We start from the raw sequence: 17,295 nt of genomic DNA on the forward strand, positions 1-17,295 counted from the left end.
GCGCCTGTAGTCCCAGCGACTCGGGAGGCTGAGGCAGGAGAATGGCGTGAACCCGGGAGGTGGAGCTTGCAGCGAGCTGAGATCGCGCCACTGCCCTGCAGCCTGGGCGACAGAGCGAGACTCCGTCTCAAAAAACAAAACAAAACAAAACAAAACAAAACAAAAATCGGAGGCCTGGGGATCTTAAATGGTTTGCCTGAGGACACTCAGGGGCAGTAAAAGCCAAAAGCATTAGCAAGTGGTAGGAGAAGGTGAGGGTCCTTCCAACCCCCCCGGAATCACATACCACACAGGTTTTTGGAGCCTCACTTTGGGGTCATTCTCTCCCACACAGGACCCAAGCCCTCAGAGCTGCTGGGGACCCGAGCCACATTCTTCCTCACCCGGGTCCGGCCCGGGAATGTCTGGAGCGCTTCCGATTTCACCATTGACTCCAACTCTCTCCACGTTTCCCTTTTCACACCAGCCAATGCAGTTATTGGCCATTACATTCTGAAGATAGAGATCTCTCAGGGCCAAGGTCACAGTGTGACTTACCCGCTGGGAACTTTCATCCTACTTTTTAACCCTTGGAGTCCAGGTAGGATGTGCTCACAGCTTGTAATGCTAACCTGATCCATTGGGAAGGCCCTGCGAGGTTCTTTGGAAAAAGCCCAGAAAATAAATCGCCACATAGCTATGCAATGTAGTACCATGTGCTCTACAAAAATCATCCTTACAAAGAATTTCTAATGGCATGAGGAAAGTATTCATGGTGTGATGTTAAGTGAAAACACTGGAACATTTCCTAATACGGTCCTAATTGTATTAAGTATGCAGGTACAGAAAGAGAGAGTGGCTAGAGCACACCAAAACATAATGGTGGGTGTCTCTGAGTAGTGGGAACATAATGGCGGGTGTCTCTGAGTAGTGGGAACATAATGGTGGGTGTCTCTGAGTAGTGGGAATGAGCAGTTTCCATTGTCTTCTTTCCATCCGTCTGGATTTTCTGAATCTCTACAAGAAACCAACCCTACAATCCGTCACTTTTACAATCAAGAAAAGATCGTTGTTTTTTAAAGTACGCATTGTATTTCTGGCTTCTAGAAAAGCATATAGTAGACCTTTAAGGGGGTCCAGTCTTAATTTCTGTTGCTATCAACCCATCAACTGCTCCTCCTGTTTTCCAGAAACACGTTGTCATTACTGTTTTTAAATTTTATTATTCTGTTTTTCGGTTTGGGGTTTGGGGTTTTGCCCCCTCCACTACTCTTAACTGCCCAGAGGACGATGTCTACCTGCCAAGTGAAATACTGCTGCAGGAGTATGTCATGCAAGATTATGGCTTTGTTTACAAGGGTCATGAAAGATTCATCACCTCCTGGCCCTGGAACTATGGGCAGGTAACACTGTCACCCAACGTGGGCCTGGGGTGGGCTCCTTAAGGCTGGTCCTTACACAGCCCTATTATGTAAGGCTGTTACATTACACCGCCCTCATGGAGGGCCACTAATACAGGTGAGGGTGTGAGGGGCTGGGCCAACTTCACATCCAGTGAGAGGGGCAAGGAAGGGGTAGATGTCTTTCCTTTTTAGCTTTTAACATTTTATTATGAAAACCTTGAAACATAATCAAAGTAGACAGGCTACTACAATGAGTCTGCCTGCACCCACCTCTCGGCTTCAGTAGTGATCGATGTATCATGAGTCTGTTTGATCAACACTGGGGGTTTGTAAACTACAGCCCACAGACCAAATGTGGCCTACTGCCTGTTTAACCCACGAGCTGAGAATAGTTTTCATATTTTTTAATTGTTGAAAAGGAATTTTAAAAGAATAATCTTTTGTGATGTGAACATTATATGAAGTTCAAATTTCAGTGTTCACAAATAGCATTTTATTGCAACATAGCCATGTTTATTCATTTAGATGTAGTCTGTGGCTGCTTGCATGCTGCACTGGCAGATCTGAGTTATTAAAACAGAGACCTTATGGCCTGCAAAGGCTAAAATATTTACTATTTGTTTTTTTACAGAAAAAGCTTGCCCTTCTTTGGTCTGTACTCCTCTGCCTCCACCCTCGCTCCCCACTCTACCACTAGATTTTTTTTTTTTTTTTTGAGGTGGAGTCTCGCTCTGTTGCCCAGGCTGGAGTGCAGTGGCATGATCTCGGCTCACTACAACCTCCACTATCTGGGTTCAAGCGATTCTCCCGCCTCAGCCTCCTGAGTAGCTAGGACTACAGGTGTGAGCCATAATGCCCAGCTAATTTTTGCATTTTTAGTAGGGACGGGGTTCACCATGTTGGCCAGGCTGGTCTCAACCTTCTGACCTCGGGTAATCCACCCGCCTCAGCCTCCCGAAGTACTGGGATTACAGCCACAGCTCCCGGCCAATTTTTTTCTTTTTTTTAAAGCAAATTACAGATACCATATCACTTAATCCAGTAACACTTCAGCATATTTAATCCAATAATACTTCAGAATATAGTCGTGTAAAAGCTTTCTGCAAAACTTAATCAGAATACATGATTGTAACTGAAAAAAAAAAAAAAGAACAGTAATTCTTTAATAACATCCAATATCCAGTCAGTGTACAGAGGGGGACCTTGGCTCTGGGCAACGTCTCCACTCTCAACCCCTGCAGGCGTGGTTTCTCTCTCCCTCCCACTGGCACCTCAGTCCTGCCCACAAACTCCAAAAGGGAAGAGGTGGGGGAAGCCTTGCTGAGGGAGAGCACGTTTTCCCCATTCTCCAACCGTGGCGACCTGTGACCCTCTTTGAAACTGAGACAAATACCTGTGCATTTGGCAGCCAAAGGGTTGTGGCAAACATTGTGCGCGTCTACCATGAGCCCACTCTGGCTCCTCCAGGGCCGCAGTGTCTGCTCTGAGCTCCTCTACCTGATTTCAAGACTGCCATGCCTGACCCTACATTGATCTCTAGACTTTTCTGCTCTGATCCCTTCCCTGCTCCTTCAAGTCCTCCAGATAGGAGTCTGTGTAAATCCTTGGTACCCACCATGCTCAAAGACCTCAGGTAAATGTGCCCACTCTCCTCTTCCTGTCCACCCAATCCGTCAAAGCCCATTGGCACCAAAGCCTTCTCTCATCTATTCAGCCAACGGGGATCTCTCACTCTCTGAATTCTGTTTCCATTTTTCATCAGAGCCACACAGTTTAGTTTTTCAGAATTTCAAACCTCATACATTCCCAATTTGATTTATAAGTTATTCAAAGGCAGGACCTTGTCTTATATTTAGCGCCCTCCCCCCGTCCCCACATCCCCATATACCTGCCATCCCCAAAAGTCTGTTAGTGACTTAAAGTTTCAGAAGTCTAGATATTTGCTCCTCTTTTTTCCTCCCTTAAAATCACTGGGAAGTTTGAAGAGGACATCATAGACATCTGCTTTGAGATCCTGAACAAGAGCCTGCATTACTTAAAGAACCCGGCCAAAGACTGTTCCCAGCGGAACGACGTGGTGTACGTGTGCAGGGTGGTGAGTGCCATGGTAAGGATGGATGCTTCCCGCCGTCTGAGGACAGTCTGAGCTTCCCCGGGAGCTGTGGAAATTCACCCATCTGTCCTCTGCAGATCAACAGCAACGATGACAACGGCGTGCTGCAGGGGAACTGGAGCGAGGACTACTCCGAAGGAGTCAGTCCTCTGGAGTGGAACGGTAGTGTGGCCATCCTACGGCAGTGGTCAGCCAGGGGCGGGCAGCCTGTGAAGTACGGACAGTGCTGGGTCTTTGCATCTGTTATGTGCACCGGTGAGCGAAAGATCACTCACTTAGGGGTGTGATTAACTTCATTTTCAGAGAAGTTAACTGTGACTCATAAAGGTTCCGTAGCTTGCCCATGGCCCCACAGCTGGGGGTGGTGGGCACCCAGGCCCTGAGCCAGCACACCATACAGTCTCAAGGGATCCTGTGCATTTATGTGAGAGGGGGGTTGACCTGTGGCAATCACCTCACAGTATCCTTGATGGGTCAGTCAGACTGTTATAACTGTCGTCTGGATAGACAGCTTGTGGTCCCAAAACAGAAACCCAGTGGCTTCTTTCTGCCGCCAGCTCAGGCATCTCAGCTCGAGATGAGCCTGGCACGGAGGGGCAAGTGGAAGTAGATGGTGTGAGAGAGCTGACCTCACCCACAGGCAGAGCTAGCAGCTCCCAAATGCTTCACTGAGAGATCCTTGAGCAGTTATCATTATAGACTTACCGCTTTGCTGACTACCCTTAAAGAACATCAGTGTTTTATGCAGTATCAGTTATTTACAATTCAGTGCAAAGTCGTTGAGCAGATCATCTGTGAAGATGAGAGAAAGATGGAGAGTACTTGTCTCACCCTTGCAAGGCCAGAATACCTTACACAGGCCTGTCCTGCTACATGATGGAGCTTGATAAACGTTTGCTGAACTAACAGGGTGACTCTGAGTTGGAGAAAGGAGAAGCAGAGAATGGGGAGGACAGAGACAGGAGCCAAAGACAAGGGCAGAGGCTTTTTGGAGAGGGGCAGCAGAGGCTGGCAGTTATATGCAGGTGCTGCAGACACAGAGGAGGTTTAAATCTGAGTGTTTGAATCCAGTGAGCTCACTTTGCTGAGGTGTGAAATGAGGCTAGGGCTACTCTGGCACTCAGTATTCTCGGTTGTTCCGTGGGCTGGGACGTCCCCAGGCTGTGGCTAGGTAGGTGTTGTGGAGGAGGCCTGGGATGAGCAGAAGGACAAGGTCCACCACCGTGCTCCATTTCCAAGCCTCTCCCCACTCCCAGGCCCTTGAGTTATGGGGCCACTGCACACTGGGGGAGCTGCCCCTGCCAAGCTTCCTCTGGCCGCTTCCAGCCCGGGTGTAGCTCCCACGCCTGCTAAGGATCTGTGACAAGCCAGGAGCTGTGCTGTGAGTGGGCAGGTGACGGTGGACAGGCGGCCCTCTTGGGGGCTCTTCAGTGAACCAAAACAAAAGCATTGGTCGCTCTCATTAGTCCTTTTACTTTTCAAAGCTGTGTAATCCTCCTGGCAGCCTCAGTAGGCACTGCCTGCCCCTTCTGGGAGGGAGAGGAGTGGGATAAACCTCTCTGAACTCCTCGCCGTGCCGGCAGATATCAGGACCCACGTCCCTTCAAGGTCACACCTGGCTCTTGCTGGCTCTTGGCTTGACTTCATCTGGCTCTGGGCAGGCAGGTGTGTGTGTGTGTGTGTGTGTGTGTGTGTGTTTGTGTGTGTGTGTGTTTTGGGGGTAATGTCTACACTGTGTGACTAGATTTGCAAAATCGTAACTCAGCTTTTAAAAGCCTTTGTAGCAGTATCACAAGAAGCCACAAGAGGGAGCTGCTACCTTATTAAAGACGGTTTCTGAGTCTGTGGTTTCCCTTTGTCTCTGCTGACGGTTTCCCCGGTCTCTAGAAGTCTATCTTGTCCCTCTATCCATTCTCTAATTTCTTTCATACCTCCCCCTACCTCTTGTCTTTAAGTAGAATTCCAGATCCCAAATTTCAGAACTAGGGTGGGAGGAGGGCGATAAAACAATCTGTACAACAATCCCTTGAGGCGTGTTTACCTATGTAACAAACCGTCACGTGTACCCTCAAACCTAACATAAAACTTAAAAAAAATTGTCAGAACTAAATTTTCAGCCTCCTGAGTAGCCGGGACTACAGGCACGTGCCACCACACCCAGCTAATTTTTTTTTGTATTTTTAGTAGAGATGGGTTTTCACCATGTTGGCCAGGCTGGCCAGGCTGGTCTCAAACCCCTGACCTCGTGATCCGCCTCTGCCTCCCAAAGTGCTGGGGTGACAGGTGTGAGCCACAGCGCCTGGCCCTCTGTTTTTAACTTGGAAAGTTGCTGAGTGGAAAGACTCCTGAATGATAAATTGGATTATTGTTAACTGTTGTTTTAAGTGATCCTCAAATGATTCCTTTCTCCTTGTGGGATGTTGACCACCGATGGGGCAGCAGGGCTCAGGGACTGGGTGTGGGGCTCTGGGAATAAAGGAGTTACTGGTGTGGTTCCCTAAGTGTCTTGGCTTTCTCTCCTCCAGCTTGAAAGTTACAAATTATCCATGGAAAACCAATAATTTTGCCTGAAATGAACTGAGCGATTCTCTATACTTTATTTTTCTCTTTAGTAATGAGATGCTTAGGTGTTCCAACCCGTGTTGTTTCCAATTTCCGTTCCGCGCACAACGTGGATAGGAACTTGACCATCGATACGTACTATGACCGAAATGCAGAGATGCTGTCAACTCAGAAACGAGACAAAATATGGTGAGAGGCACTGTCTTGAACCGCTCTCTGCTCTGTCCCAGGGAGGACAGGAAAACTTTGACCTGGTTCTCCCTGGCTCTTGAGGCAATGTTGCAAGATTGCCCTGAACATTGCTGCTAATGCTCAGAGAAGAAGAGAAGAATTCCCCAACCCAGGAGGCTGTTCTGGCTAATTAGGTCATCACATTTAACTCATTTCAGAGATAGAAAACAATGGGATAACATTCTGAGGCCTCAACCACATGACTAGCTGGGCATCTTCTGAACACTGACCTCAAAAATCTTTATTCATCTTCTTCTTCCTTCTCTGAGTCTCTGTTTGTACCGTTCTGTTTTCCCAGAAGTCAGACAGAACTTGGACTGACTGCTTCTGTAGACCTCTTCTTGTCTCTCTTGACTTCTTCCTCTCCCCACCCCACTCCCTGTCTGCGTACGTGTGTGTGTGTGTGTGTGTGTGTGTGTGTGTGTATCTCTGTGCATCCCTTTACTTGTGTCTCTCTGGTTTCTTCTCCTGGTTCCTTTGTTCTTCTCAGCTCTACCCTCAAAACTGGTTTCCTGTTTTTCCTTTTCTAGCCAGTTTCCAGATAAGACTCTATTTTTTTTTTTTTTTTTGAGATGGAGTCTCACTCTGTTGCCCAGGCTGGAGTGCAATGGTGCGACCTCAGCTCACTGTAACCTCCACCTCCTGGGTTCAAGTGATTCTCCTGCCTCAGGAGGCAGGAGTAGATGGGACTACAGACATGTACCACGATGCCCGGCTAATTTTTGTATTTTTAGTAGAGATGGGGTTTCGCCATGTTGGCCTCGAACTCTTGACCTCAGGTGATCCACTCGCCTCGGCCTCCCAAAGTGCTGGGGTTACAGGCCTGAGCCACCGCAGCTGGCCTCCAGGTAAGACTCTGAGTTGTGTGAGAACTGCCTGCTGTCCTAGGAGCCCCCTCCCTCTCTGAGCTTCGATTTTCTTGTCTGTAAAATGAAGATAACGTCTACTTCACAGGGTTGCTAGGGTGAGATGAGATCAATGCTGGTAAGGAGGGCTTTTCAGCCTGGAATCCACAGACAGACTCCTAGAGGTCTGAATCGTCTCTGATTCAGGAAGCAGTGGTGTATCTGAGGATATGTAACTTAGGTACAGTTCTGTCTTTGAATGCGTATCTTGAGTCTAATAATGAGAAAACATCAGGCAAGCCCAAAATGGGCGCTACTGTGGTTTTAAAAAATAGATAAATAACATAAAGACTGTTTTGATTAAAAGCCCAAACTTCACCACTAGGCGATATCTCCATGAAACAAAACTACATTTGTACACCTTAAATTTACGAGAGAGAGAGAGAGAGAGAGAGAGAGAGAGAGACTCTTTTCAAATCCCAATGTAACAAAAGAAAGAAAGGTGGAGGAACCGTTCCAAGGTCAAAGCAGACAGCACGCTGCGTAGCTGAATGCAGTGTGTGACCACAGATGGCACTGCGTACTGCGTGGGAGAAGGCGGCTCTAAACAACATCGTTAGAGCAACTGACAACATTAAAATATAGACAGTAAATTAGATAAAGGCATCACATCAATACCCAATGTGCTAGGGTTGATAAACTATACGATCCCTATTCTTAGGAAATACACACTGAAGTGTATATGTGTAGATATCTATTCATGTCCACACTGAAAGAAAGCAAATGGGGCAAAATGTTAACAACAGATGACTTGGGTAATGGGCGTTCTTTGTACTATTCTTTTTGTTTTTGTTTTTTTGAGACAGAGTCTCACTCTGTCACCCAGGCTGGAGTGCAGTGGCGCGATCTCAGCTCACTGCAAGCTCTGCCTCCCGGGTTCACGCCATTCTCCTGTCTCAGCCTCCTGAGTAGCTGGTACTACAGGTGCCCACCACCACGCCCGGCTAATTTTTTGTATTTTTAGTAGAGACGGGGTTTCACCATGTTAGCCAGGATGGTCTCGATCTCCTGACCTCGTGATCCACCCTCCTCGGCCTCCCAGAGTGCTGGGATTACAGGCGTGAGCCACCGCGCCGGCCTGTACTAATTCTTGTGACTTTTAGTATGAAATTACTTCCTAACAAAAAGTGAGAAAAAGAAACAATGATATAAATCACTCCATATAGTGCCTGGTATCTGGCAAAACCTCAGCTAACGTGAGTCCTTGTCTCCTTACTCCCTCCTGCAGGAACTTCCATGTCTGGAATGAGTGCTGGATGATCCGGAAAGATCTCCCACCAGGATACAACGGGTGGCAGGTTCTGGACCCCACTCCCCAGCAGACCAGCAGTGGTGAGTGAGGACCACTGCAACAGGCTCTGGCTCTGTGGGGAGGCAGATTAGGGTGACTGACCGTGGGAGCAGGAGACCAGGGAGGAGCAGCGTTTTCCACGGCACCCTCTTCCCGAGGTCCCAGCTGACACAGCTTCAGATCAGGAATCTAACTCTACCGTTGACAGCGGGGTCACCTGGATGGGTCACTGGGCCTCAGCTGTGTCCTTACCTGTAACGTGGAAAAGCTGATGATGAGCATTGCCACTTCACAGGGTGGCTGTGAGGGTCAGATGAATTAATGGGAACAAAAGTGCTTGGTAAACTGGAAGATATCCCATGGGTGAGAGTCAGCAGTACCACTGCCTGTCCCATCTCCACCTCCCACAGCCACAGCCAGCTGCCCCTTGCCCCCACGTCAGTAGCCTGTTGCCTCCACAGGGCTGTTCTGCTGTGGCCCTGCCTCTGTGAAGGCCATCAGGGAAGGGGATGTCCACCTGGCCTATGACACCCCTTTCGTGTATGCCGAGGTGAACGCCGATGAAGTCATTTGGCTCCTCAGGGATGGCCAGGCCCAGGAAATCCTGGCCCACAACACCAGTTCCATCGGGAAGGAGATCAGCACCAAGATGGTGGGGTCAGACCAGCACCAGAGCATCACCAGCTCCTACAAGTACCCAGAAGGTGCCGGGCTGGGTATTTGGGGAGAGGGCTGGTTTAAGCTTCTTTGTGATGCTCCCTAGCTGGGGTGGCTCCAAGTTGAAATCGTCAGCATCTAATCACCTTTATCCTCATGGCAAACTCCTAGGGGTCCTTCCTGGATCCCAGGCATGTGACCCTAAGTAGGGTTACCAGCAAATAAAAATATAGGATGCCCAGTTAAATATGAATTCCAGATAGATCCAAGTAAACAAATATTTTATTTGTGTAAGTATGGGACATACAGCATTTGGGACATACTTATTCTAAAAAGTATTCACTGTTTATCTGAAATTCAAACTGGGTATGATTTTTAACGTATAAGTATGTTCCAAATAGTGCATGGAACGTACTGTACTAAAAATCATTTGTTGTTTATCTGGAATTCAAATGTAGCTGGATGTCCCGTATTTTTTTTTTTTTTTTTTGAGATGGAGTCTCGCTCTGTCGTCCAGGCTGGAGTGCAGTGGCCGGATCTCAGCTCACTGCAAGCTCCACCTCCCGGGTTTACGCCATTCTCCTGGCTCAGCCTCCCGAGTAACTGGGACTACAGGCGCCCGCCACCTCGCCCGGCTAGTTTTTTTTGTATTTTTTAGTAGAGACGGGGTTTCACCGTGTTAGCCAGGATGGTCTCGATCTTCTGACCTCGCGATCCGCCCGTCTCGGCCTCCCAAAGTGCTGGGATTACAGGCTTGAGCCACCGCGCCCGGCCAGGATGTCCTGTATTTTAACTACACCCAGAGTGGTGCCACTGTCTCCCTACGTCCATGGCACGAGGGGTTGTAGCAAGGAGATCGGTGGAGTCAGGGAGATGGGCCCCTGGGCCTGTGGACGGGGTGGACACCCCCACGGAGGGCGCGTGTGTGGAGTCAGGCTGCCTGAGTACTGAACAGGGCTCTCCCGTACCCTGTGTAAGACTGGACACAGTTTACCACCCCTGTGCCTCCATTTCCTCATCTGTAAAACGGGATAACAGTCCCCTGGACGGCTGTTGAGAGGGTTAAATGAGTGTCCACAGAAAGTACTGGGAACCGTGCCTCTGGGACGTAGCAACTGCGCCAGAGAAGTCCACAGGTGGGGTAAGTGTGGGTTAAGCTGTTGGAGGCCACACAAATGTTTCTTATGATAATTGAAGCCTGTCAGTAACAATCTGAACCTGTGATCAATTAAGCAGCTGACTAATCGTTACCTCCTCCTCCTTGCTCTTGCTACCCAAATAAATATGAAGGGCGGTAGACGCTCAGCGGCTGCCTTTGCTCACTAGAAGCAGGGAGCTCTTTTCTTCTTTTCTTCTTCTCTCCTCTCCTTCTCTTTTATTCTTCCCCAGGCTAGCCTTTCTTTAAAACAGTTTCTTTTGTTTTTTACCATTTCTACGTTCATCCCTTCCTTCAGTCTTGTAATGATGGTCTCACGTAGTAACAGCTGTAACTGTGGTAATGATGGTCTCAAGCGGTAGCAGCGGCAGTCAGCCACATTAAGCCTTCACGTTGAGTAGCCCCCATGGGCAAGAGATGAAGCTTTTTTTTTTTTTTTTTTTTTGTAAAGATGGAGTTTCACTTTTGTTACCTAGGCTGGAGTGCAACGGCGAAATCTTGGCTCACCACAACTTCTACCTCCTGGGTTCAAGTGATTCTCCTGCCTCACCCTCCTGAATAGCTGGGATTACAGGCACCCATCACCATGCCCAGCTAATTTTTGTATTTTTAGTAGAGATGAGTTTCACCATGTTGGTCAGGCTGGTCTCAAACTCCTGACCTCAGGTGATCCACCCACCTCGGCGTCCCAAATTGCTGGGATTACAGGCATGAACCACTGTGCCTGACCGAACCTCTTTTTTATAAGTTTTGAGCATATATTTTAGCTGGAGGGATGCTGGTTGGGGAGAGAAGCCTCTGGCTTCATGACGGTGATGATAGTGATGCTTGGTGGTTGTAGCGATGGCAGAGAACAGTGCTGAGTGCTTGCAGCTGGCAACTCACTTAGCCTGACGTTTTTGGGATCCCTTATAAGGAAAGCAGATATCATCCCCCGGTTACAGACGACAGAACAGAACACTGAGAGATTAAAGCACTGTGACAGAGCAAGGATTTGAACCCAGCAAGTGGCACCTGAGCCGCACCACCTCCCTGTGCTGCTATTCCTGTGCCTTGGTGCCCCGGGAAAGTCACTGGTCCTCTCCACCCCTCCCCATGCGTGTCTCCCCCGCCTCTCCCTTCTGCAGGATCCCCTGAGGAGAGAGCTGTCTTCATGAAGGCTTCTCGGAAAATGCTAGCCCCCCAGAGAGCTTCTTCGCCCTTCCTGGATCTCCTGGAGTCCGGGGGTCTTCGGGATGAGCCAGCGCAGCTGCAGCTTCACCTGGCCAGGATACCGGAGTGGGGCCAGGACCTGCAGCTGCTGCTGCGTATCCGGAGGGTGCCGGACAGCACCCACCCTCAGGGGCCCATCGGACTGGTGGTGCGCTTCTGTGCACAGGCCCTGCTGCATGGGGGAGGCACCCGGAAGCCCCTCTGGAGGCACACGGTGCGGGTGAACCTGGACTTTGGGAAGGGTGAGTGTGAGGCAGGCGTAAGAAGGCACCTCCGGGGAGGGGAGCTGTGGGGCCGTGAACACAGTGGGGCGGGCCCAGCCAGATCACACAGAGACCCCGTCCTCCAACACACACACCTTCCGGGCAGTGAAGCTGCCAGCTGCTGCACCTCTGATGCCACCCCACCAGGCAAGACGCAGCAGTGAGCCCTGGGGGCAGTGTGTGCGTGGTGGGACACTGTCTGTCTGTCTCTCTCACACACAGTTTTACCTCTCACGTGAAAAATTCTAATTTTTCCTCTCTCACATCTACATGTCCCCCCTCTCTCTCTGGTCCATGTCCTGGACTCAAGGTATCTTTTGTATGTCCTTAGAGACACAGTGGCCACTCCTCCTGCCCTACAGCAATTACAGAAGCAAGCTAACGGACGAAAAGCTCATCCGTGTGTCTGGCATCGCCGAGGTTGAAGAGACAGGGAGGTCCATGCTGGTCCTAAAAGATATCTCTCTGGAGCCTCCCCACTTGTCGATCGAGGTAGGTGGGGGCTCTGAGGCTCTCTGACTCACCCAATCCAGGGGCTGGGGTGCAGCAGCCAACAAGACACTGTTCCCACCTCATCCCACACCGATGGCTCCAGCACAGTACGGTGTGGTCTTGTGCTCTGACCAGTGAGTGGGGGGAAAGGGCATGAAGGCTTCTCAAAGGAGGTACTGTTTTTCAGAGGATGCATAGGAAACTGTATAGAGAAATGAGATGGCTGTGAAGGCATTTTAAGTAAGGAAATCATTTTGCAAAGGCAAAGAGACAGGAAAGGCAGTGACTAGGAGATGAAGTAGAGAAGACAGATTTAGAGACTCCACAAAGTCAAATTCAAATGATGACCACTGGCTAAGCATGGTGGCTCACGCCTGTAATCCCAGTGCTTTGGGAGGCCAAGGTGGGAGGATCGCTTGAGCCCAGGAGTTCAAGACCAATCTGGGAAACATAGCCAGACCTTGTCACTACTTAAAAGTTTTTCAGAAGTTAGCTGGTGTGGTGGTGCATGCCTCTAGTCCCAGATACTCAGGAGGCTGAGGTGGGAGTCCAGGGAAATCAAGCCTGCAGTGAACTGAGATCGTGCCACTGCACTCCAGCCTGGACAGCAGAGTTAGACCTTGTCTCAAACAAAACAAAACAAAAAACAAAAGGTGAGTATTGACAAGATTGAGGTGACAAAGAGGGAAACAAATGAAAAGTGAACTTCGGATGCCTGAGGGGCCAGTGAGGCCACTGCACAAAGAAGGAGTTTCAGGCGAAGGAAGGGTGAATGGAAGAAGCGGGTGCGTTCCCCATCTCCTCTACCAGGGTTTTCCTTCCCTGAAGCCTCATTTCCCCACCTGCCCCTCCCACTCGAAAAGACTTGCCCACTGCCTAGTCTAAACCTGGCTCTGTACCTGGAGGCTTCTCCAACAGCACGCCCCTCCCCACCCCAAATGAGAACTGGGCAGCTCCAGACCATATATCCGCTGGCCTACCCCAGGGTTTTCACCCAGGCACACTGTCAGGCTGTCAGGCCGGCTGACGCCAGGCAGCCTCTGTGCTGGGGCAAACCGCGGGCAGAATTGCAAGTGCAGACAAAAGCCGGGGGCTGCGGCCAGGGCCCTGCCGTGTACCTGAGGCAAACATGGCAAATGCCAGGTAGGTTGCTAATTGGTCCCCATCAGTAAGGGACCCACAGATGATTCCACAGTTATTTTAACCTGTTCTACTTTGACACCCTCATGAGGGTACAAGGGACTTGGTATTTTTGTTTGGATCCCAGGTAAGTCAGGTGTGTTCTTCCTTTTCCCTGAGTCTCTGGCCCAGCCAGAACAAGCCCCTAGTATGATCTGGGTGGTCAGAGCTCATTTCAGTTCACCACGTGCTTACTGATGTCCATCATCTGGCCAGCACTGTTCTAGGAACAGGGGCTCCAGAAATGAGTAGGAAGGATGCCTGCCTCCCACTCACAGGCCACGGCTGTGCTGCCCCATGACACAGCACTGAGCACACCTGGAAGAACTCGAGTGCATGCCCTGCTGATGTTTGTGAAGACACAGCAGTATGGGGAAAGATCCTGGGCTGGGACACCCGGGTCAGGTCCTGGCTCTGCCACTAACACATCATGGGGCCTTGGCCTCATGGTTTCCTCGGTGATGAGTGTAAGGGCAGGATGACATCACTGATGGCACTTGGGTGGCACACATGACACCGCTTCCTTATCCCCCACCTGTGTTAGATAGGAATCAATTGGGATCCTTTGTCCTCAGGATCCTTTTTAACCCAGCCTTCCTGGTAGCCACCCACTGGAGCTGGCACTCCCATTGAAATCTTGTGGACATCTTGAACTAGATGGTGGGGAGGGAAACGGGTTTCAGCTTGGTGGCAATTGCTGATTGGTGGTGGCTCCTTGGAGTATTGTGACCTAAGACAGGCCTGTATATGTGTTAATCTCAAGTACTCTCAGCTCACATTCCTCTCTCCCCACTGTAGCACGTTAGCTCTAAGCTGCAGTTCGTGGTGGTGGCCAGGGACCTGGGGGTGGGGATAACTGAACCAGAGTGCAGAAACGAGGCCAGTTGCCCGTGGGATCACTGACCTCTCTCCACACAGGTGTCTGAGAGGGCTGAGGTGGGCAAGGCACTGAGAGTCCACGTCACCCTCACCAACACCTTGTTGGTGGCTCTGAGCAGCTGCACGATGGTGCTGGAGGGAAGCGGCCTCGTCAATGGGCAGATAACAAAGGAGTAAGTGATGCTTCTGCCTACCTCCCCCTTGCTGGTCTCAGAAAAGGGGCGCCCCATGGCATCACAGGACCCTCCTCAGTCTCCTGTGCGGTGCCTCTCTCCCCCCACTTTCTCACCCTCCTCAGGAAAGGCTGAGCTCAGTGGTGGTGGCGAGTGGGAGCTTCTCACCCACCCAGAGGGGAACCAGATCACCCCTCCTGCCAGCAGGGACTCCTTGAGGCTCTCACAGGCCCTTTCTGACTTTCAGCCTTGGGACTCTGGTGGCCGGACACACCCTCCAAATTCAACTGGACCTCTACCCGACCAAAGCTGGACCCCGCCAGCTCCAGGTTCTCATCAGCAGCAACGAGGTCAAGGAGATCAAAGGCTACAAGGACATCTTCGTCACTGCGGCTGGAGCTCCCTGAGTCCCGCCCTCCAGCTGCCCTGCCTGGCACCCCTGCTCCACCTGACTCCTTTCTACTCCTGACTATGTCATCTTGGCTCCACCTCTGTCCTCTCTCCAGCCTGCCTGGGAGTGAATGAAGCTCTGTTAGAAACATCGTGTGCTTTGGGAAGAGACAATAAAGACGTCTTTATTTATCACCAGCATTCTCAAGCCACTTATTGCTCCTGGCTGATCCTCTTGGCCTGGCTGCCAGCTCTGTGGCTGAACCCACCCTTCCCCTCCTGTCCTTTCTCTCCTCCCTTAAGAGCCTCAACCACAAAATAAGCCCACCACCATCCCCTCTAAAGCAGCCTCTCTGGAACTAAGGATCCCAGGTCTCTCCATTTACTGTCTTGGTGAGCCTGCAGGCAGACGATGGAGGGAGGCCTGGGGAGGGCAGCTTGGATGTGCTGGAGGACAGCAACCCTGCGCCGACTGGCCAGAAGCTGCCCAGCAGGACTACTCTGCCCCCAGTCTAGAGTATCCTGGGAGGCACAGGCAGCCACCTTTCCACACACGTTCGTTGACAGACAGGATGACTGGGAAGCACTGCATAGCTGGCTGCTGTCTAGCAACAGCCTCACCTGCTATTCCTGTCCCCGCCTTCGCCTCTCGCTCCCTCACCCTCATCTCGCGTTCTTCCCCATCATCCCAACTCTCAGCCTCTCTTCCTTTGTGTGTGTGGTGTGTGTGTGTGTGTGCTCTCTCTCTCTCTCTTTTTTTTATTTTTATTTTTTTTTTAAGACAGTTTCCCTCCTGTTGCCCAGGCTGGAGTGCAATGGCGCAATCTTGGCTCATTGCAATCTCCACCTCCCAGGTTCAAGCCATTCTCCTGCCTCAGCCTCCCGAGTAGCTGGGATTACAGACATGCCACCATGCTTGGCTAAATTTTTGTATTTTTAGTAGAGACGGTTTTTCCCTATGTTGGCCAGACTGGTCTCGACCTCCTGACCTCAGGTGATCCACCCACCTTGGCCTCCCAAAGTGCTGGGATTACAGGCGTGAGCCACCGCACCCGGCCTCCTTTGTCTTTTGTTTTTGTTATTTTAAGGACAGAGGGAGTCACTCTTTTGTATTTCTTTCTCCTGTGGTTACCAATATTATTCCTGCTCATTCTAGATGATTTGGAAAGTGAAAAAATAAAAATAAAAAACTAAAGAAAAATCACCAATAGCTCCCCCATCCCAGAGAAAATCTTTGCTAACATTTCTCAAGAGATCATTCTAGCTTTCAGCCTGGGACTCTGGTGGCTGGACACACCATCCAAATTCCCTTTTTCCCCTTTTATTATGTTGTTGAAAAGTCAGCATTACAAATGGATACGTCTCCGTCATAGATAATTTAGAACATTCAGAAATACAGGAAAAGAGAACGTCTTTCTGTAGGTCCGCAGGCACGTGCACGCCTCACCTGCTCCGCCACTCGACAGTTTTGACCCCTTTCCGTCTTCCCTTCCCTTCCCCTCCTCCTCTCCCTCTAGCTCCTCTTCTCCCTTTTCCTCCCTCTTCCTGCTCTCCCTCCCCCTCTTCCCCCTTCATGTATTTTTTTCTTTGTATGCCCCAAGTCCTCCTTCCCCCTTCTATTTTCTCTCTCTATCTCTCTCTCTCTCTTTTTTTTTTTTTTTTTTGAAACAGGGTCTCTCACTGTCGCCCGGGCTGGAGTGCACTGGTGCGATCTCGGCTCACGGCAACCTCCGCCTCCCGGGTTCAAGCAATTCTCCTGCCTCAGCCTCCCGAGTAGCTGGGACTACAGGCACCCGCCACCACGCCCAGCTAATTTTTGGAATTTCTTAGTAGAGACGGGGTTCCACTGTGTTGGCCAGGCTGGTCTCAAACTCCTGACCTTGTGATCCGCCCGCCTCACCTCTCAGAGTGCTGGGATTACAGGCATGAGCCACCGCACCCGGCTTATTTTTCCTCTTGGGGTGGCCCCCAGCCCTGCCTGCACGCAGCTGCTTGGGTCAGGAAGGGTAGGAGCCTACACGTCCTCACTCCGCCCCGTGTGTCAGCTGCACCCGTCCCCGTGAGGAGCCGTTGGGCATTTCCGTGGTGCCCTGTCACTGCCCTGTCATGCTGTGTTCCAGGTGGCTCCCTGCCATCAGGAGAGGGCCACCTGAGTTGCCCTTGCAGGAATGTGAAACCTCGCTTGTCTGCCAAGCACTAGGTCCTCATGTTTAGTCATGGCCGTCCTTCCCTGTCCCTGGCTGTGTCACTGGAGAAGAACAGCAGGCAGGCTTCCTACTGGCCTGGGAAAGGCCTCCCAGGGGGATGTGGATGTTGGTCATTTCTGTCTTTCCAGCCTACCTTTCAAATTATTTTTCCTGTCCCCAACTAAAAATTGGCTTTAAAAATTATTATACTCTGGGCCAAGCGT

At 50.5% G+C, this 17,295-nt stretch overlaps 1 protein-coding gene across 1 annotated transcript in view; it reads left to right on the plus strand.

The window, feature by feature from the left end:
* The window catches only part of TGM7 (transglutaminase 7), a 44,068-nt gene extending 28,988 nt beyond the window's left edge, over positions 1–15,080 (plus strand). Inside the window, exons 3-13 of the mRNA XM_011989332.1 lie at positions 294–580; positions 1,264–1,382; positions 3,361–3,489; positions 3,573–3,750; positions 6,108–6,246; positions 8,422–8,525; positions 8,946–9,188; positions 11,425–11,751; positions 12,104–12,264; positions 14,362–14,495; positions 14,743–15,080. Of these exons, the coding sequence (XP_011844722.1) occupies positions 294–580; positions 1,264–1,382; positions 3,361–3,489; positions 3,573–3,750; positions 6,108–6,246; positions 8,422–8,525; positions 8,946–9,188; positions 11,425–11,751; positions 12,104–12,264; positions 14,362–14,495; positions 14,743–14,902 (1,981 nt within the window). The 3' untranslated portion in view covers positions 14,903–15,080. The remainder of the gene's footprint in view (positions 1–293; positions 581–1,263; positions 1,383–3,360; positions 3,490–3,572; positions 3,751–6,107; positions 6,247–8,421; positions 8,526–8,945; positions 9,189–11,424; positions 11,752–12,103; positions 12,265–14,361; positions 14,496–14,742) is intronic.
* Positions 15,081–17,295: the final 2,215 nt, after the last annotated feature.

Source organism: Mandrillus leucophaeus, unplaced genomic scaffold (assembly GCF_000951045.1).
Source record: "Mandrillus leucophaeus isolate KB7577 unplaced genomic scaffold, Mleu.le_1.0 Scaffold35, whole genome shotgun sequence".
Lineage (NCBI taxonomy): Eukaryota > Metazoa > Chordata > Mammalia > Primates > Cercopithecidae > Mandrillus > Mandrillus leucophaeus.